The 21,014-nt window shown below is 39.7% G+C and overlaps 1 protein-coding gene across 1 annotated transcript in view; it reads left to right on the forward strand.

The window, feature by feature from the left end:
- si:ch211-183d21.1 overlaps positions 1 to 19,695 on the forward strand; it is a 40,081-nt gene extending 20,386 nt beyond the window's left edge. Inside the window, exons 5-12 of the mRNA XM_021316830.2 lie at positions 1,592 to 2,157; positions 4,611 to 4,884; positions 4,982 to 5,177; positions 6,081 to 6,265; positions 8,896 to 8,991; positions 10,477 to 10,641; positions 14,290 to 14,383; positions 16,786 to 19,695. Coding sequence (XP_021172505.2) covers positions 1,592 to 2,157; positions 4,611 to 4,884; positions 4,982 to 5,177; positions 6,081 to 6,265; positions 8,896 to 8,991; positions 10,477 to 10,641; positions 14,290 to 14,383; positions 16,786 to 16,849 — 1,640 coding nt within the window. The 3' untranslated portion in view covers positions 16,850 to 19,695. The remainder of the gene's footprint in view (positions 1 to 1,591; positions 2,158 to 4,610; positions 4,885 to 4,981; positions 5,178 to 6,080; positions 6,266 to 8,895; positions 8,992 to 10,476; positions 10,642 to 14,289; positions 14,384 to 16,785) is intronic.
- Positions 19,696 to 21,014: the final 1,319 nt, after the last annotated feature.

Below are 21,014 nucleotides of genomic sequence, written 5' to 3' on the forward strand. Positions count from 1 at the left end.
GTTTTTTCAGTTGTAAGAGGTCATGTTTGCTAAAACCGTTTCCCTGCTCCTGGTGCATAAATCTATTTTAATAACTCAGGATGGGAAAACCATTGATTCCACGACAACACAACGCTACCCTCCCCCACCTGTTGCTAAGAGCTGCCAGTCAGCCGTGTAAGGCAAGGCAAGGCAAGGCAAGGCAAATTTATTTATATAGCACAATTCAGTACAAGGACAATGCAAAGTGCTTTACATGATTAAAATATAGGAATAAAAGCAAGTAGGGATAGAATGTAGAAACAAAAAAAAGAACATTTAAAAACAGTAAAACAGTTTAACTTGAACATTCAAAGGCAATTTTAAACAAATGTGTTTTTAATCTTGATTTAAAGGAACTCAGGCTTTCAGCACTTTTACAGTTTTCTGGAAGTTTGTTCCAGATCAGTGGAGCATAGGAACTAAATGCTGCTTCTCCATGTCTGGTTCTGGTTCTGGTTCTGGTTCTGGTTCTGCAGAGCAGGCTGGAGCCAGAAGACCTGAGTGGTCTGGAGGGTTGATGCCCTGATAACAAGTCTGTGATGGATTTAGGTGCTAATTCAGGGATTTATAGACTAACAGAAGGATTTTAAAGTCTACTATGACTGTAGATTGAAGCAGAGAGCGAACGGGTGTGACTTTGTGGCAGACGCTAATGTTGTTTTATATCAAAGAATTGCAACAAGTTACAACAAGTTACAGCAGTTATATCTGATTTAGTTACTCAGGTACTCCACCTGATGCTAACTTTTTAATCTCTCTCTATATTTGTGCATGAATTAGGAGCATTTCAGCTTTCTGCTTTGAAATATCTACAGCTAACTCTGATCAGCACATTCACCTGCGTTCTCAGGCTTTCTCTGCACAATCAAAATAATACCTTTTATCCCTAGCAACACTCTAAATCAGTTTATGTTCATGTTGGGGCCTCTAAAGGTTGCCTTAACAGTTTCCAACCCCTGTGACTGAGGAGAAACATTAAAATGTGGTGCAGCAGGATCAAGTCACAGCCTCTTGGCGCTGCCCTCTTTGTTCACTGCAAAAACGGATTTAAAAATAAGTAAAACGTTGTTAAAATTAGTGTTTTTGTCCTAGATTTGAGCAGGTAAATAAGAATATCTGCCAATGGAATGAGTATTTTGACCCCTAGAATAAGATAATTAGATCTACTGCACTTGAAATAAGATGATGGAGATGAATTGTTCCTATTTTAAGAGCAAAAATCTTATTCTATTGGCAGATCATCTTATTTACCTGCTCAAATCAAGGAAAGATACACTCATTTTAAGAACATTTTACTCATTTTTAGTTCCGTTTTTGCAGTGTTATTTATGTCTTTTGTGTTGTGCATACAAATATTCCTTGAAAAGGGCATTGTAATATTTAAGATTGATATTTTTACAGGCTGATACATTTTTCTAGTTCATAATTAGCAGAGAAATCCAATTAATTATGTTTTGATGCACAGATTTAGGTGTTGTGTAATGTTTTTGCATTTGTTTTCTATTTCCTAGAAGACAATTTTATTAGTAATATTTTTTTAGGATCAATATGCTTATTTATTGCACTTTAGTGATTCCTGGAGGTACGGACTCACCGCCTCACCTCCCACCTGGGAGCAGCGGAGACTTCCTGATCAACGAGCTGAACACCGACACGCCCGGTGCAGCCGAGGACGGCGAGTACATCGAGCTCTGGCACCCGTCGGGCCTCAGGTCCTCCTTACAGGGCGTCTGGATTCTGCTCTTCAGCGCCCACAACAACAAGCCGTACCGGGAGATCAGCCTGAGCGGGCACTTCACCACCTCCAAAGGTTATTTCCTGCTGGGCAGCGACAGGCTGGTGCCGGCGCCGTCTCTCCGCCTTCCTCCCAACACCATCCAGAACGGACCGGACGCCGTGGCGCTCTACCGCAGCCCGTACGGCCCGCCGTCGGCCACGCAGCGGGGGATCCCAACGAAGGGGCTGCTGGATGCGGTGGTCTACCGGCAGAGGGGGTCCGATAAGGAGGCACAGGAGCTGAGTAAGGCTCTGACCCCAGGGCAGCTGCCGTTGTTGGAGGATCCAGACTTTCTGCCCGGGGATGAAGCCCTCAGCCGCTGCGGAGGCCTTTACCCGCTGGACCTTTCTGCTTTCTCGGTGAGAACAGTACATAAAAAGGGCACATCAGTGACAATCAGCACTTATTTGACATATTTGCTGATCTTAAAGAGCTCGATATGAAATGTGATCCAATCCAGACGTGATTTTTATTTATTTATTTTTTTAAATAGGTAAACACGTGATACATTTAGTGTGTAGCTCTCCTCTGTTTTTGTTTCTTACATTTATATATTTAAGATCATCAACCATGTTTTAATAACAAAGTCAAACTTAGGGGTGGGCAAAATAATCGTCATGACAATGCATCGCAATTCTAATTTTCGCGATCTACTGCATCGATTCTTGACGCCAAGTATAGATTATTAATTTAAAAATATTAATAAATACAATTGCATGAATGGTTGGCAAACATCAGCCAAAAACAAGTGGAATACATAATCATTGGTTTAAAGGACCAGTGAGGCCATGTAAACGGCACTGATTATCCTTATTTTGTTCCATTAAAAAAGTAAAAAACAAAGCAACTGGACTTGTTTTCCGTAGTTGAAGACGTCCTTATTTTGTTATTTTAAGTTTTATAAATCCTAAGCACTTTTTGTCAGTGTGTCCAGTCCAATAATAATAATAATATTTGTGTCCAGTAACAGTAATATGTGTTTTCATGGCAATACCTCCAAAAGTCAGTTCAATAAATACAGCTATAGATGAATTCAGTTGCTTTCAGTTATGTATCAATTGAAGACACTATCCATACACAGCCAGTCAGCCTCTGCTAATGGCTGTAATTTTTTCTAACAGTGTTCAGTGAAAATATCGCAATGCATCGCGATACATCGCAATAATTCAAGTATCGTGATGCATCGTGATTCGAATCGAATCGTGACTTCTTTTGCAAACGGAGTAAATGCAAAAACAGTTTCTAAGTGTTGCTTTTATCAAGCTTATCCATAACAACCCGACACTCCCCTGAAAAGATGAATTAATTAACTACATTTAACCACAAGAGCTGAGTTCAGTTTCGGTAGCTGCACCTAAACCTGATAACACCGAGATCGACTGAATAAAGAACCCAGTTAAATAGAATCTGTCTGACGGCACGAAGTAGGCCGATATATGTCATCTATGAGCCTGAGAGCCACAGAACCAGAGTGAAAACGCAGGAAACAGGAAACACGGTGGTGGTCATGTGATCGTCTGGGCTCGCTTTGTCTTTTCTGGATTAGCCTGGTGGTCTTAATGGAACCGTGATTTCTGGAGATTGCCTCAGTTGGGTTCTGCAGCAGGAAAATTACCCCCCCCCCCCTCCCCAAAAAAAAAAAAAAAACCCAGCAAGTCTACCTCTGAACGACTCCTAATAAAATAAATTAACATGTTGGAGTGTCCTAGTCAAAGTCTAGCCGTAAGCGGGATTCAGACCTTAAACACCACCATTCATCATCAAGAACCCTCTAATGTGACAAAATTAAAACAAGATTGGACCAAAATTCCTCCACAGTGACATAAAATCTGGATTATTATCACAAACAATTCATGGAGGTTGTTGTGACAGAACCAGTTATCAATTTAGGGGGTGATAGCTTCAGGCGTGTTTAACTCAGGACTTCTTTCATTTTAAAACGTGTTTGATGATCTGATTTAATCGTGCCATTAAAAAAAAAAAAAACAGGAATAAGGAGGCAAATACATGTTCACAGCACTGCATACTATTTTTTTTTACTATTAGGCATGTTTATGTATCATCATAAACTCAGGAAAGCAGCACCTTCCGCTAGGGCTGAACAATTAATCGCATTTTCAATATAATCGCAATTTAAAGAAACACAATTTCCAAATCGCAGAGTCTGAAATTTTTGGCTATGTAACAATTAGGGAATTAGACGCGTCCTTTAGGTGTCAGTAAAATGTTTAAAGTGGGTTTGCCTCCACATGGAAGGGAAGACAGTTGCAGCAGTGAGATAATCTAATTTTATTACTTGTTTTAGAGTTTATATAATCATACATAGCATTAAGTACAGGTCAATCAGTTTAATACATAGACTAGCTTGTTGGTTGCACTTTATGTTCAACAAGGATTGATGTCCAAATCAACTAAAAGCTGTTCTCTTGAACAATATTCTGATTAATAGAAACATTAAAAGTTCTTGTTTAAAATAGTCCTTGTTTACAAACATCTTTATTTAGACGCCATTTTTGTTGCTTGTGGTTAATGCAGAGAAAAGTCAAAATTGCAATTTTGGTTGAAATATATCGTAGGCAGAACGCAATCATTTCTGCTCTGAGTTTAGATGCTGTGGGTCTTTTAGCAACTAATCTGCACAGCGAGGAAACAAATTGAGTTGTTTGTATATGATTAAAAAGACATGATAAATTAAACTGGGAAAAAAAATTGCATTAAATCGCAATATTAAGAAAAAAAATTGCAATTAGATTATTTTCCTAATTGGTTCAGCCCTACCTTCGCTTCTAAAGACTCCCATTAATCACTGCAGGTGGCTCCACCCACACCTCTGCGGGAAAACCACTGCCCCCGCCCTCCTCCGGCACCTGAAGGCGTTGTCATCAGCGAGGTGGCCAGTGGGCGCTGGAGCAATCACAGCCAGCAGGCGGCCTTTGTGGAGCTGCGCGGACCGCCCATGACCCAGCTGAGAGGCCTGGTGCTGTCGGTGTTTGACCAGGACCGCAGCGGGACCGTCATCGCTCTGCCTCTGAAAGGAGCTATTGACCAGGATGGGTTTTACGTCGTTGGAAACGTCACAGAAGCAGGTGAGAGGCGATGGGGGGACCTCCAGTTTAGAAGGACGCCGCCTGTCGATATCAACCCTGCTTACGCGCTCCTTGGCTTTGCCTCTCTGTTGCGTAGATCAGGTGTTTCCTGACGGCACCACGGTGCCGGCGCGAGGAGCGGTGGTCCTGTGCTACGACCTGTTCAGTGTCTGCAGAGCCGGCACTGCTCTCACCAACTCCAGCCTCCGGGACGTGTTAGTGTTCAGTGAGAACCAGCGGCTGCTGTCCTCTCTGTCCACCACCAGGGGGAGACAAGTGACGCCTGCGCTAAGGTGAAAACACCTGTCACAATTCACTGGCAGCTAATTTGTCTTTTTAACTTCACCATTAAAGGTCGAGTTTAGTCAGATGAGGAAGTATTTACCCAATTAAGCATCAATTAGCAATGTTGTTATAAAAAAAAATATAATTTCCTGGCTAAAGCCAATTCCTGGCTTCCTGTCAGTTCAAATCTGCTAATTCCTGTTTCTCCAGTTCCCCCCCCTAAAGAATGCAACACAGAAAGTGGAAAAAAGATGCAGGTCTTTTCATAAAGGTCTTAATTTTCCAATCCACACAAAACTGAAGGAATTACAAGCTCGTCCTCATTCATGCATTAAATTAAATGTCTCTAGAATCAGATATTGTGTTTATTTAAACTGGGAAAAGGGCATCAAAGTGCATGATGCTGATTGATCTTATTTCTTATTAGACATAATTAAATATGAAAAAGGGAAAAGAAAAGTCAATTTTTTAACCTTCTCACCTGCTGATTGGATCAAGGGAAAATTGTCTGACTGATCTCTGGCCGATCGGTCGGTGTATCTCTGATAATAAGTAACTGAATAACGGAAAAAATAAAGATCAGTTTAATCATAAGCTTGCACCTCCTGTAACCCATGATGCAATGAAATTATGGTCCCAAAGAATAACATAAAAATACTATATATTATATAATATTATCATATTTATAACTTAAATAGTTATTTCACGTGGCTGAGGGCTGTATTTATATCAGCCTTGTGTCGAAATCTGTTGATTCACATTTATCTGATGAACTCATTCAAAATGGTCACAATGGAAGAGATTGAATGAAAACTGCTATAAAAATCATTCTCTGTCTTAGCAATCTTATCCAGCCAGTCACTTTTCTGAACAACGCGTCTGATGATGTTCCTGCATGGCCGTTTGTGCAGGTCCGTGAGGAACGGTCCCATCTCCATCAGCCGCTGCTCCTGCTGTGAGGTCCGCAGCCCGTCCTCGTGGTCCAGTTCGTCGCCCACGCCTCACCGCAACAACCTCTGTCCAAGCTCCGCCTACTCGAGTCAAATCGATCTCTGCCTTGGGCCCCTGGCCGACGACTGGCAAGAGCAGCCGGGGGGTAAGCACACGTTAAAAAAGAGACATTTACACAAATAAGGTGGAAAAGATGGGAGAATCGAGAGTATGTGAGGAAAGATGAGGGGCACGCGTTGCTTTGTTATAAATCTTCTGTGCGTGTAGTCTGCAGATTCTCACTCATCAGTTAGAAAAAAAGAAGAGAAAATTTGCCTCCATTTGGTTGATCATCTCGGTGCCTCTTTCAGAGTAAATGGTCTCCAAGCTGAGTGCTGAAATGTGCTTTAAAACCAAAAATAAGCCCACTTTCCTTCCCTTCAGGCTCCCAGAAGCAATATGCAAAGAGTGAATGTGCATAAACAAAACCTTCTGATTTTTATGTATTTATATACAAGGAGCACACCACTCCATCGCTCCTTTCTCAGAGGTCAGGTTGACAAAAGGAAAGCAGCAGAAAAACTTAAAAAAAAAAATTGAAGCCTCTTTTCAGTTTGAAACTAATATTTCCTTATAGCAGCAACAGGGTGTGCCTTCAGTGCATTTCCTGCATTCACTGCATTCAGTACCTTCACTGCATTCATTGCATTTGCCTACATTCAGTGCATTTTCTGCATTCAGTGCATTTGCGGCATTCAGTGCATTCACTGCATTTGCTGCATTCAGTGCATTCAGTGCATTTGCTGCATTCAGTGCATTTGCTGCATTCTAGTGATGGTCCGGCAACACCGATGCGTCGGCGCATGTGTCAAGCTCATAGAGCAAAACCTGTGTCGATCCGTGTATCGACACGGGAAAGTCACGTGACCGATACATGAACTGTTTCGAACTGACTGACGCGCCAAACTGTTTCTGTTCCCTCTAAGCTGCACGCATGTGCATTCGCGCACAGCAGAGCTATGCTGCGCAGTAAATAAAATCCAAGCTGAACTGTAAACAAAATAACGGTTAATAATGGTTCATTTTTAACCATTTTGCGACTCTGGTGTGATGGTGTACCACAGTCTACTCTGTGAGCGACAGGTGCTGAACGGAGCGCACCACTGATGGATGGGTTGGGCAGACGGCTTTATGGTTGGGCGGGTTGCGCTGTGCGTCTTTGTTCTGAGCGTCGTTTCAGAAAAAAACGGCTGATCTACACTGAGTAGAAAGCTGCTACTCTGAGTAGTTCTTCCTCCCTTTGTCATACTCAGCATGTCCGATTTCAGAACAGATGATATCAGTCAGGTAACTAAACACAGCGCCCGATCAACCATTGAACATGAGCATGAGCATGAAAAAAAGCCCGATCACTGGAACAAAAATAACGTGATTCACCATGGCAATGACAGGAAATGAGGTTGGAAGTACGCATGTCCTACGAGTAGAATTAGAAATATTTAAAGAAGGCATATGGACAATATTAAACCATTAAGAAACAACGCCGTGGGTGTTGAAAACCGCAAGAGAGAATTGTTGAAAAAGTCAACGCGATATGAAAGTTATGTGATGGAGAATTAAAGCTGTGTGTGTGTGGGGGGGGGGGGGGGGGGGGGGGGCGGCATTGAAAGGACATGGCAGCAAAAAATTTGTAAAAAAATAAAAATAAAAAAGCCAATCCACAAGCATCCTCGTTCACATTATTTATTGACTGTATCTAAAAAAAATAAAAAATAAAATATATGTTTAATTCAAATGAAAATATTAAATAATACAATGGAACATACAATGATTTAAATTGTATTGTGTATACTTGGTCATCAAATCAGTGTCAGTTAACTGTGTCAACTAGGTTGCCTGTAGCGATTTTTTAAGGTCCAGCAGGTGACACAGTATCGGCACAGTATCAATACAGTTTGGCAATGTTTCGAAACGCTTAATGACGCCTCATCGACCCATCACTACTCCATTCAGTACATTCAGTGCATTTGCTGCATTCAGTGCATTTGCTGCATTCAGTGCATTTGCCTACATTCAGTGCATTCGCTGCATGCAGTGCAGGTAAAGCAGGAGGCAGTGAGGTGTGTCAAGCTGCCCTGGCTCTTGAGTCATCAAGGCCTGCAAGGACATGAGATGAGGATTATAATTAATGATGAAACAACACGACCCGGTTCTGTTCTGTGTTCAGCTTAAACTCAGAAGTTCTCCTCAGTTGAGTTTTTGTTTAACCGTCCACTTAGTCCCAGCCTGAGGAGGAGCGAGTTTAGGGGGGAAGGTGTCTAAGGAGAGTTTTTAGAGGCACATTTCCACCAATCAGGTACAAGAAGGAAGAGCTAAAACAGAAAACAGGCAGAATTATCACCCTCCTCCTTTTATTCTTCTCATACTTTTTTCCTTCTCTACTTTCTCCTTATTTTTCATCTTCTTCTTGTCTTCCTCCTATTTTTGTCCATTCTTTCTTCGTCTTGAACTTTTTTCTTCTCATTCCGCTTCTTTTATGACTAAAGAAGAAGATAAAGTCACATTTCATTGTATTTTTAACTCAGATGTTTCCGACCCAAACGGTTTAAATGCTGACATGCCGATAAAACCTTGGCTTTCACCCTCTTGATGGCGCGCTTACTGTTTGAATTAGAAATTAGTATCCTTCACCCATTTTCCACTAGTGAACAGATTAGTCTTTTTTTTTTTTTTAGAACATTTGAAATATTTCGCCCTAAAAAATAAGTTAAAATTGTTCAACTTATTTGTAACCAGACTGCGGTGGCCTGAGTCACGGTAAGAAGACGGCTGAGGTGGCGGACTACCTGGAGCAGAGGTGTCACTGTGGGATATCTGCGCTCCACCTGCAAGGTGAGGCTCCTTCACTTCATGCAAACTACAGGACTGCTGACATAATTGACAGATGCAGGTTGTGTGTTTTCAGCTGCTTTCATCAAGGGCATTTAGTCTGGAAGAGATTAGAAGCTTTTTAACTAAATCAGGTATCCCATCATCGGTCTACCCTCTAAACCAGGGGTGTCAAACATACGGCCCGCGGGCCGGATCCGGCCCGCCGAACAATTTAGTCCAGCCCTGTGGCTAAATGCATTATCATTATAAAAAGAAAAAAAATAAATAAATTTTTTTTTTTCTTTTTCCAGTGTCCTGTCTGGCAATGTGGCAATAAGATGCCACAAAGAGCTCATCAGATTTGACTTTCACAAGTGGACAAGATAAAAGGAAGAGAATGATAAAACAATTATTGAAAAAAAAACATTTATTTTGTTTAATTGAAAATATGCAGTTCCTATATTGTCCACGAGGGGCGCTGTATTTTAATTAGCAGATTAAGCTTTAGGTGTGGAAAAATTTTAATAATTTCTTAATTTTTATCTGTTTGATGTATTTTGTCATGCAGGACAGTGTTTTTAAGTTCCAAAAATGTGAATAAATGTTTTTCAACATTATTGTGATCAGTTCTTATGCATAATGCACTTAAGTAAATGTTTAACTGAGTAAAAGTATTGTTGAAATTGCACATACTTTTCTTAAAAACGCTGAGGTTATTCATAATATATAGTGTAAAAGTGATATTAATTTAATATAAAAATCAACAACAAGTCCACATTTATTAGTTCTATTTAATCTTACAATGAGTTTACTCGTGTGGCCCTCTTGAGATCAGATTAAGCTGAATGTGGCCCCTAAACCAAAATGAGTTTGACACCCCTGCTCTAAACGTTCCTATAGCAGAAATGTAACTCCTAGTATTTCCATTTTTTTAGTTGATAAAAGTGTCTGGGAAGTTTTAAAATAATTATCTTGACTTCGTATGATGCAGGACAGATGCCTGTTATTTTACACAATGGGAAAGACACGAGAACATGCAGTTCATGTGACGCAGGTTTTCTGCTTTAGCCAAAAAAAAGGTTGTGATCTGCAGAAGGCTTGAGAAACTGACGCCTTTTTTTCTTCTGCTGCTTATGATTGGATCCGTTGCTTTCTTTATCTGCGGTGTGTTTAGCGACGCCCTTTTGGATGAATGTTAAAAAAAAAACATCTGTTTAATTACACTGTTTTTATTTCCCCCACTGAATACATTTATTTAGATTATTTAACTGCAGTAAAAGCCACAAAATCTGTGAAGACTTGATTTTTTTTACCTTCAGAAACTCATCCTCACAGAAAGTGTTTATAGTAAACGTACTAGACTTGCACTTTAGCCGCTTATTGGAGACATGTCCCAATAAATAAGCCATCAGCCAATTAACTGTTAACATCGTTTGACAGAATGTCACGACTAAACGCTACAAATCTCATGTTTAAACTGCTTTTGTGCCTCTGCCTGTGTTGAAGGAGCCAACTTTTCCTGTGTGTCCGGATGGCTGCGGGTGTGGGGGGACATCCAGGCGCTGTCAGACCACCAGAGGGCGCTCATCATCCAGACTTCCAGCATGAACTCCTCTCCTGCTCAGGCCGAGGCTTGTTCTTCTCCCACCACAGACCGTTTCACAGGAGCGGGTCAGAACACCTCTCACGTGTATCTGTGTCTTGATTAAAATGCAGCGTTGCCGTTTGTTCATATTTAAAGAGCAACATGCTGCTAATTGGGACAAATTAACGGTTTAACAGTCTGCGCTCTGCTACGGAGATCCGCCTTTAGCGTCATCTGCCCTCAATCTAGGCTGTGAACCCACAGATACAACTGATTTCACAATCTAAAGTATTCACCCCCCCCCCTTAGCATTTACCCACGTCTTAGGTAAAGTTTTTAGGTTCCTCTGTTGTCAGACACACAGTTGGTTAGAAACATGGCTGACGTGTTTCGACTGTCTGTCCCGGCTGATGGAAAGCGGAGGCTCTGTGGTTTTCTGCAGGTCAGTCGTCGTCGCGTGTCGCTGACATGTGCCTCGGCTCTGCTGCAGCAGAACGTGTGGTTGTTTTTAACACTGAGCAGAAACTGCAGATTCCACAGGGAAATTACTGTTTAGCTCACATTCTACTGAAAAATAATAACCTGTTATCCATCCATCCATTTTCTGACCCGCTTAGTCCCTCGTGGGGTCGTGGGGGTTGCTGGTGCCTATCTCCAGCGTTCGCTGGGCGAGAGGCGGGGAATAACCTGTTATGTACAAGTTAAATATAGTTTTCTCACATATTTTCTGACTTGTTCAGCTTCTGATACATTTTTGCTCCCAGCTTCATCGCAGTGGCGAACTGGGATGCAACCAGATGAAATTTTAGGATCAGGTTTTTGTGTGTTCGGTGTTAGTGTCATACAACCTGAGTTTCTAAAGCAGGGGTGTCCAGAGTGTCCTGGGGCCATTTGTGGCCCCTAGACTAGTTTTTTTGTGGCCCCCCAAACTGCACACTGCAAAAAGGGAACTAAAAGTAGGTAAAATCCTCTTGAAATTTGTGTATTTTTCATTGATTTGAGCTGGTAAATGAAACTATTTGCCAAATGGAATAAGATTTTTGCACTTAAAATGAGAACAGTTCATCTCCATCATCTGATTTCAAGTGCAGGATGTATAATAATCTTATTTTAGAGGTAGAAATTCTCATTCCATTGGCAAATAGTCTTATGTAGCTGCTCAAATCAAGGAAAAAATATACATATTTTAAGAAAATGTTACTTACTTTAAGTTCTGTTTTTGCAGTGCATTTTGTCAAATGATTTGGCTCCAGCAGCACCGGTTTTTAATTAGAGAAAAAATATTACAGACAAGTTAAAATCTTCTTTCAACTGAACATATAAATGAAATCTTCTTTCAACTGAAAATATAAATGAAAGTGTTTATCTTTTAATTACTGCACTTTTTAAATTATCTTTAATTTCATAGCAAATGGGATCACAACTATCCAAGGATTAAATGCAGACTTTTGTGCACAAACTCTGCTTTCATTTGTTTATTAAAATTGGTAGAATACAGCAAGTGTTTTCAAAGAAAGACTGACCCAAATCCTGTTCTTATTGCTGAGAATAGACAAAAAATAAATAAATAAATAAAAAGGCAATCGATTCCAAGAGATTTGGATGGCCAAAATTTAATTTGGCAAATGTGCAAAATTATTTTTAAGTTTTGGATCTATTTGCATATTCTCTTTCCAACAGAAAATCAGACTAAATTAATAAAATATGTCATGCACATATTTTGTGGAGCAGGTTATAAAAATATCACAATAGAACTTTTTTTGTTCTGGAGAGAATGAAGAGGAAAAAAATATCTATAAGTCCTACCAGTCGCAGGAATTGGCCAAACTATAAAAAAGTGTGATTTATAGTCCGAAAAATGTGGTATATATATTTTGTGTCCCTCGTGTACTTTTGACTTGAAGGAAAGTTTGGACACCCCTGTTCTAAAGGCTTTCCATGCCTCTTCAAGGTACATAGCCACAATATATGCTTAAAAAAAAGACCAAAAATCGTTTGATCATGATAAAATATGGTTATATACACTAAGTATCCACCCTGATAATATTTTAATGGTCCTTTTTGCGGATATAAAGCCCCAGCACCGGGTGTGATTAGCAGATATAAACAGACGTGGCGCCATCTAGTGACAGTATCACAGAACTATCATAATGCTGGTTTGCTTAATTAATTAATCAAAATTAAATAATTGCGGACCAAGCCTGACCCTCTGCAACGCCTCGCAGTAAAGCAGCAGCTCGCTGTGATCGAAGACCAACCCTTATTAATTAAATAAGCCGATCTACAGCAACTTTTAGAGCCTCATATCAGAACATTTACTCACGTCGGTCAACTCTGCGTCACATCTGAGCCTCGGCAGGTTTAGCGTCCGCTTCAGTGATCACCAACGTTCAGACTGGATTCCCAGAGACATTCCAGGCTTTTTCCTCCAGGAATCATAGATTTGTTTTGGCATTTTTTTCCCCACTGGATCTTGGACCTTTCGTCATTGTTTCACTTGGAGATGCTAATAGCCGTTAGCCGCTTCCTTGTTTTATCCCCTGTGCAGTATGCGCAGCACGTACTTCCGTTAAAATCATAAATAAACACGAAAGGCTTTGTTTACTAACAAATTGAGCAAACTCAAAGCATGAAACACTAAAATAATAACTAATACGCCAGCAGGACGTGATAATCGTTCATAAAAACTTTGTATACAGCCAGAGTGAACTACTGACGTATAAATAAATAATAATAAAAAAAGAGTCAAATAATGTGGCTATGCACCCCTACACCCCTTTGTCCCCTACATGGCTTGTGGAAAGATTCAATTATCATGGCTTTCCTTTTGCCACTTATCCAAAGAGCAGATTTGTAGAGTGCAAAACCAGTGGTTGTCAAGAGGTATTCCTACATGAGCTGTGGGTCTCTGCAGCTCCTCCAGAGCTGTCTTGGCTCTCCTGGCTGCTTCTCCATTAATTTTCCATTAATATCCCAGAATGCATCTTTATATGAGCAGCCATCTTTCTGTCTCTCTTTTCATAGTTCTGTCTATATCGTTTAAATTTATACATGGTTATATTCTGAAGGCTACCTGCCTCTCTTCCTTCCTAGAGTTTAGAATAATTTTGAGCGTAACTTTATATAATTTTGTTACATTTGGGATCTGTTTCTGATCCACTCATTGAGTCTATCTAGCAACAAAAATGCATTTTCTAAGAATAAAGCAGCCATCTTATTTGATTCATGGACTCAGGAAGGAGGATTTTTGTTTCCAATGGACTTTTGGTGATTTGCGACAATAAAAGCAAACAGTGTTTCTGTAGGACATCTGAAAACGACCAGAGAGCCGTTTACTTGTTGAGAAGGTGCTGCACTGAGCGTTATTTTTTTATAATAATCGAGTTTAAACAGACATCATCATCCTCATATTTGTATCAGGCAAACATTGTCAGTATATTGAAGTAATCATGTGCGGCACCACATGAAATAAATAAATGTGTCGTTTTCTGTTGTAACACACAACAGAAAAGGATGAATGCCCACAATATACCACAAAATATATCTAAATGTATAAAGAACATTGTGAATTGAGGCTCGTTATTTGCTGCAGCATGTTGCAAGAAGAGTACAAAGAAACCAGATGAGGCTCTGGGCCTTAATTAAAATATATATTTTAGTTTATGCAGTTTGTTTTAAAGTTTCCTGTCTGTGTTGCTGGTATGCTGAAATCATTTTGTTTATCTCCCTCCCAGCATCGGCCCTGGGGTTGCAGATTGGACTGATCATAGCGGTGCTCCTGCTGCTCGGACTTGGAGCTGCTTTGTTCACGTATCTCTACAGGAGGAGGTGGGGACCTGTAATTATTCTGCTTTTATCCTGATAAATTATCTCTAGCCACTTTAGCACATTAGCAGAGCATTTCACTCCTTTCGGCTCTAAATCTTAATGAAATCTTTAGTTTGCAGAGCTTCTAATGATCTTAAAATCCTTTAAGTTGGGCTTTTTTGGCACTAGTAGCAGAAGATTAGCTTGTATATACTGGGTAACTGGAAGCACTCTTGCTTAAATATTGATTTAGCTCCAAAGAGCGCAATCATTTCTTACCCTCGTCATTTCTTTCTGTGATAAAGCCACATGCAGCCCTGCTCCACGTGTCCAAGAAGACACCAAGATACTTAAATATAGGGTTATATTGGATGTGTAGCATACAAAGTCGATTATAGTTTAATTAAGTGACTAATGGTGTCCTATCGATGTAAAACCATAGAAAATGAGGTTTTTCATGGTGATGTTCCAAAACGGCTGCTGTTCACATTAATCCTAGAGGTGATGTGCAGAAAACAGCCTCCCCAGAACCCCAATCAGATGGAAAATCTCAACCAGGAATGCAAACAGATTGGTACCTGGTGGTTCTGGAGAGCTTAATTCTCCTGAGTGTAACAATCCACAGCAGGACCCATTATGGCCCGGAGATCATCCAGCTGTAGCTGAAGCAAGTAGCTTCCTCTTTTTCTCTGTAGCCCAGTTTTACTCCTCAGGGGAAACAATTGATTAAAATACTTAAAAAATCCCAAATAAAATCAGTGAAAGTTCATCAACTCCCAGTGTTTTACTGAAGCCATCTATGTTGCAGCATTTATCTTTGCATATCCAAACTTCCAACTGTGATTGCCATTAGTCAGATAAATAAAATGCAAAATATTAGTGTTAGTTAAATGTGTACACTATTAAAATGTAGCTTTGCTAGATATTGATTTGCTTGGATGATTATTAGGTTTAGCTGACAGGGGTCCTTTAATTAATGCTCCAATCGATGCACACACGCCTGTTTTTGCTATAAACAACCAAGGTGCTGAACTGCAGAGTGAGAAACGCTGATCCACTAAATCAGGCTTCTGCAACCTGCAGCTCCAGCACCGTAAGGACGAATTAATTACTTAATTACTTTGACCTAATATGATAAATAATGCTTTTAAATTATAAATGCAATTAGAAACACATTTTGTTTCTTTCTTTGGAATTGCTGAACAGACAGAAAGACAATAAAAGATGTGCGTAAATACTGTTAAAGTGAAGCGTTCAGTGTGGTGCGTTAACTTTGCTCAGTGCAGTTTGGCTTTTAAATTAGGTAAATAAAATAATATGACAGGAATAAACTACAACAACTACAACCACGAGGAGTGAGAAAAAAAGCTTCCTCAATTAAAGTAAAACTAGTAAAGATAATGATAATTGTTGAAGGTTAGAGAAATATATGCAGGTTTTAATCCAGGAGACACGAGCAGATCTCTTCCCTGTTGCTGCTGTTGTGTCCGAGATACAAATGAATTCATACAATCTGGATTATATAGTTTTTTTCCTTTTAGTAGTTAGTTTTTATGAAGTCATCCAATCATTTAGGTGATTCCAGTAAATTATTAACCAAGTTTGTTTTGGATTAATAATGGATTAAAGTTGAAAACAGTTTTCTTTTTTTTTTCATGGAGTAACTGCATTAAATTCCCACAACAGAAAGACACTAAAAGTACCAGTAATATCCTTTAAGACATATTTTTTTTGACATTAGGTTGGAAACTGGGGGCTTTTATTCAGAATATTTTCACAAATATCACAAATATCAAACTATTTTATTAAAACCTCATTTTATTGCAAAACTTTTATGTTTATTTAATTTATTTTATAGCATATACATAGAAATGAAATGGTGGTTAATTAAAAAGAAAAATATTATGGTAGATGTTTATCAAAATCTAGAAGTTGTCTTTTTTTTTTTAGAAGGTTGTGTAACATTAGCGGCTTTAACGGAGTTAAATTTAGCTGGACAGAGGATAAAAACGACGCTTTGGACTGAAATGGTTGCAGAGTGCGTCCATTTTTTTCTATAAAGACTCTTGTCTTTAAATGTCTCAGTGGAATTGAGGAAAAAATGCCATTCGTATGTCGCAGGTCAGCACCTAAGGACATTTAAATGCAGCTAATCCCATTCATCTGACTGGAACCATGAAGGGTGAATTATAGATATTTGGTTAACTCTCCTGGAAATTACGAGGCTTTTCCAGAGAACAAGAACGTGCTGTAATCCTGGAAAATATTTAAAATCTTGCCCCATTTTATTAAGGAAAAATTACAATAAATGCCCAAAATCAAAGCAAAAAGGGCTTTTTATAGTGGAATGTTTGCCAGCTCAGAGGTAAAGGCGGCAGAGCTGCTTTCTGTGAGGTTTTTAACGCTGTGTTGGGTTTTCTCAGGCGTCCTCTGGACTATTACACCATGGAGCTGAGCGAACACGCAGAGGGACTCTCGGACCAATAATCAAAGCTGCATGTGGACGAGCCGGCGTGCGAGGGACGACTTCATGAAGGCGAGCGGCGGAGGAGGAAAATCAGAGGCTTGTTTCAGGCGTATGGAAGCTGCGGCGCTGCAGGTGACGCTCTGTGCGGCGGCAGAGGAATGGCCGAGGGAAATGACTGTAAATGTTGGTGAGCGGTGGATTTGGATGCCGTTCGCACCATTTTCTGGCTTCAGTGACATCAAATCAGCCAAGGCCAGATACTTACATATTTTTCTAAAGACTAATGTGCGACCTTTGCCTTTGAACACCACTGGTTACTGTTTGAAAGGGAAATTAAGAAAGAAGAGAGCTGCTTTCCTCGTTTTATCCTAAATACTCATTTTGTTGTTGTCTTTGTTCCACTTTAGTTAAACCTTTGAAATTAGGACCTTGGAAAAAACTGCACTTGGGGTCATTTTTACAGGAAGCTCCTAAATAATACTTGTTCTGGTGACATTTGTTGTTAAAAACAGCCCAGCTTATTTTCCTGTCACTTTAAATGATCGTAATCAGAGGTTTTGACTGTCCCTTAAATGTGAACGGCTTTTAATGTCAAATGTACCTGGAACCACTTTTATGTGCTTGCTCAAAGCAAATTGTTTACACTTTCCTAATTGAGAATTAGAAGAAAAATGTAAAAAGTTGGTAAAGATTTTTTTTTAATTTGGAAAGAAGGTTGTTTTGTATTCAGAACCGAGACCCTGATGTTTCACATGTAGGGATGCACCGATTGCTCGGCTGCTTATTGAAATCGGACCATTTTCCAGCTTGGAAAAACATCCAGTGACCATCAGAACCAGCATTAAAAATTAGATTTTTTTTTTATATATCCCCGGTCAATGAACACAGCATAATAATTACTTTTGTCAATTAACTGAAAGAATTTTAGTAAATATCTAGAGATGAACCTGGTTTGGAGAACAGTAGAGGAAGGACAGAGAAAACACTAACAGCAACAGTCAGAAGTTTACATACACTCATACTCACTTCCAGTCATTTTGAATTTTTTAAGTTTCATCGGGGTGGAATAATTATGCAACATTCATCTTCAGTAGTTTTTAGTTTTGAACAATTTCAACAATTTGACGAACAAGTGTCAATGTTTCTTCTTTTCCATCCACACAGGTGTGCAATAAACACAAGGGATGTAAACAACACTGAGATTTAAACTAGAGATTGACCGATACAGGTGGCCGATACCGATTATTCTGACACCAGACTAACCGATACCGATATGTGCTGCTGATTTTTTTTTGTTGTTTTTTTGGGACAATTCTTGAGGCCGATATTGCTTTTTCTTCCTCTATTTACATGATAAAATAACAATGATAGCAAATGTTACACAAGTAATAAAATTTGCGTTTAAACAAGCTAATATTAACAATCAGTTTCAGACTGCAGGTTGAAAGCTACACAGAATAAACATAAATCACTCTTATGGCAGCGCTTTGCTCGCACTTAATGAACATGTCCCAGCGAGAAAAGAGCTTTTTTCAATCCAATGGAGAGAAGGACTTCACCGCTGCAGTGTATGGACACTATTTTATGTAAAGTTTGATGCTGTATGCGTAGTGATTGGTAATTATTTTTATGTGGATACATAATTTTTCCATGGGAACAAACACACACGGCATTAGCAGCTCGCCAGCTGGAGATCAGACGTAGGTTTTTAGATACAGAAACACTGTTTCTTCTCACTCACGGTGAGAAAGATACAGACTTTCAAAGGCCGAATCAGCTAAATTAGACAATTAAAAGGCACTCTTGTTGTTGGCATCCAGTTTTACAACATTACCAGCCGCTCTCTGCCAGGGATGGAGCAGCAATGTATGCGCTTCATGTGACATCAAGGCATGGCTGCTGAATATGCTAATGAATCGGTATCGGCCGATACTGATGCAGGAAGAAAACGCAAATATCGGCCTGCCGATATATATCGGTCGATCTCTAATTTAAATTCTACCCCACTAATATTTGGTTACATGCACCTTTTTGTTGCTATCAACGAGAATCTGGATTTTTGACCAATTATTTCTGTCAGGATTTGTAGTTCATTCATTGGTTTTGTGAATTCTAAGCAGCTTCAACAAATTTACGGTTCCGTTTAGATCAGGGTTTTCCACAAGCTTAATGTTAACCAGCCTCATCAAATCAGCTTTAATGTGTGTTTTGGGTCATTTTTTCCATTTAGAGCCTGTCATGTCCTGCTTTCAGCCAACTAAATCATGTGTGTGGGCCCCATACGGGGTTTTCTCAGACCCAGTTAGGCTGACTAAAAGTAAACCATGTCTGCTAAACCATCTGGTATTAGAAAATCTGTTCAAATTATGCAACGCACATGGGTCCCAATTTCTGTCCAGAGTTAAGATAAAATCTGTGTGGGTAATCACCACAGGACTTTGATGACGATCAGTTTTCAGTCGAGCAACAAGGTGTTTATTTTTTTCTATTCTCCACCGTCTCAGTCGTCATGCAACAGGGAGAGCGTCCCTGGTGGGCCTAAACCTGCTTCCTGGGTTAGTCCTGGTCCTGCTGAGGGGTCAGTCTGGGTGGAATGGTTGAAACCTGGACACAAGGGGTTGTTCAATCGCGACCATGAAGCTTTCTTTTTATCGATCAAATTTAATTGGATTAAAAAATTTGAATTGATTCAGAAAAGAAAAATCAGATTCTGAATCAAACTTTATTTCGCCAAGTTCAGAGGGTAGAAACAAGGAATTTTGAATGGTGTGAAAACAGGCAGAACAGCAACTACAGGACTGTCTCAGAAAATTAGAATATTGTAATAAAGTTCTTTATTTTCTGTAATGCAATTAAAAAACATGAAATGTCATACATTCTGGATTCATTACAAATCAACTGAAATATCGCAAGCCTTTTATTGTTTTAATATCGCTTATTATGGCGTACAGCTGAAGAAACTTAAATATCCTATCTCAAAATATTAGAATATGGTGAAAAAGTATACTAGTAGGCTATTCAACTAATCACTTGAATCGTCTAATTAACTGGAAACACTGCAGGGTTTCCTGAGCCTTGAAAAACACTCAGCTTGGTTCAGTAAACTAAATCACAAGTATGGTAGTGGTTAAGAGACGACATCAGATTCTCACAGTAACTGGTGTACTGACCATGGCATTACTGTCCTTGATTGGCCTGCCAATTCCCCTGACCTGAACCCCATAGAGAATTTGTGGGCTATTGTGAAGAAGAAGCTGAAAGACACCAGAGCCAACAATGCAAATGAGCTAAAGGCCGCTATTGAAGCATCCTGGGCATCCATAACACCTCAGCAATGCCACAGGCTGATTGCCTCCATGCCACGCCGCATTCATGCACTAATCTCTGCAACCAAGTACTGAGTGCATTAATGGACATTTTCAGATGTTTGATTTTGTTTTGCTGTTATACTTTTTTTTTTTTTTTACTTGGTCTGAGGAAATATTCTAATGTTTTGAGATAGGATATTTGAGTTTTCTTCAGCTGTACGTCATAATCAGCAATATTAAAACAATAAAAGGCTTGCGATATTTCAGTTGATTTGTAATGAATCCAGAATGTATGACATTTCATGTTTTTTAATTGCATTACAGAAAATAAAGATCTTTATCACAATATTCTAATTTTCTGAGACAGTCCTGTACAGTCTAAACGGAAAAGACAATTTTTTGTTGTTTTTTTTTACCCTCAGCAGAGTAGCTGGCTGCCCTGGCTGTAACGTTTTCATCAGGGACACAGCCTGGGGGTAGAAACCGGCTCAGTCTTTGGCAGCTTTAGCTCCAGGTGGTTCTGGCCTATGACAGTGGCATCATCTGCAAACTTCAGGAGTTTAACAGAAGATGGAGAAGGGAGACCCCCCCCCCATCATCCCTCGTGCCTTTGGGTTTTATTGCATCAGCTGATCACCCACTTACTTGCATGTGCACTACAGCTCAATCTTCTTGCCTTTCTCATCCAGTGAGGTCCTCAGAAATGTCAGCGTTTGCCTGAATAACCTAAACCAGTTTTCTTCTCTCTGCATTTGTTTTATTTCTACGGAAATCTAATCTGAATGTCTCTAGCAGCCTTAACCCGGTGACTTCTGCTGTTCCTCACCTGAGAAGTGATAGCAGACCCCAGCTACTTGCAACTATTTTTTGCTTTGAT

Source organism: Fundulus heteroclitus, unplaced genomic scaffold (assembly GCF_011125445.2).
Source record: "Fundulus heteroclitus isolate FHET01 unplaced genomic scaffold, MU-UCD_Fhet_4.1 scaffold_47, whole genome shotgun sequence".
NCBI classification, from domain to species: Eukaryota; Metazoa; Chordata; class Actinopteri; order Cyprinodontiformes; family Fundulidae; genus Fundulus; species Fundulus heteroclitus.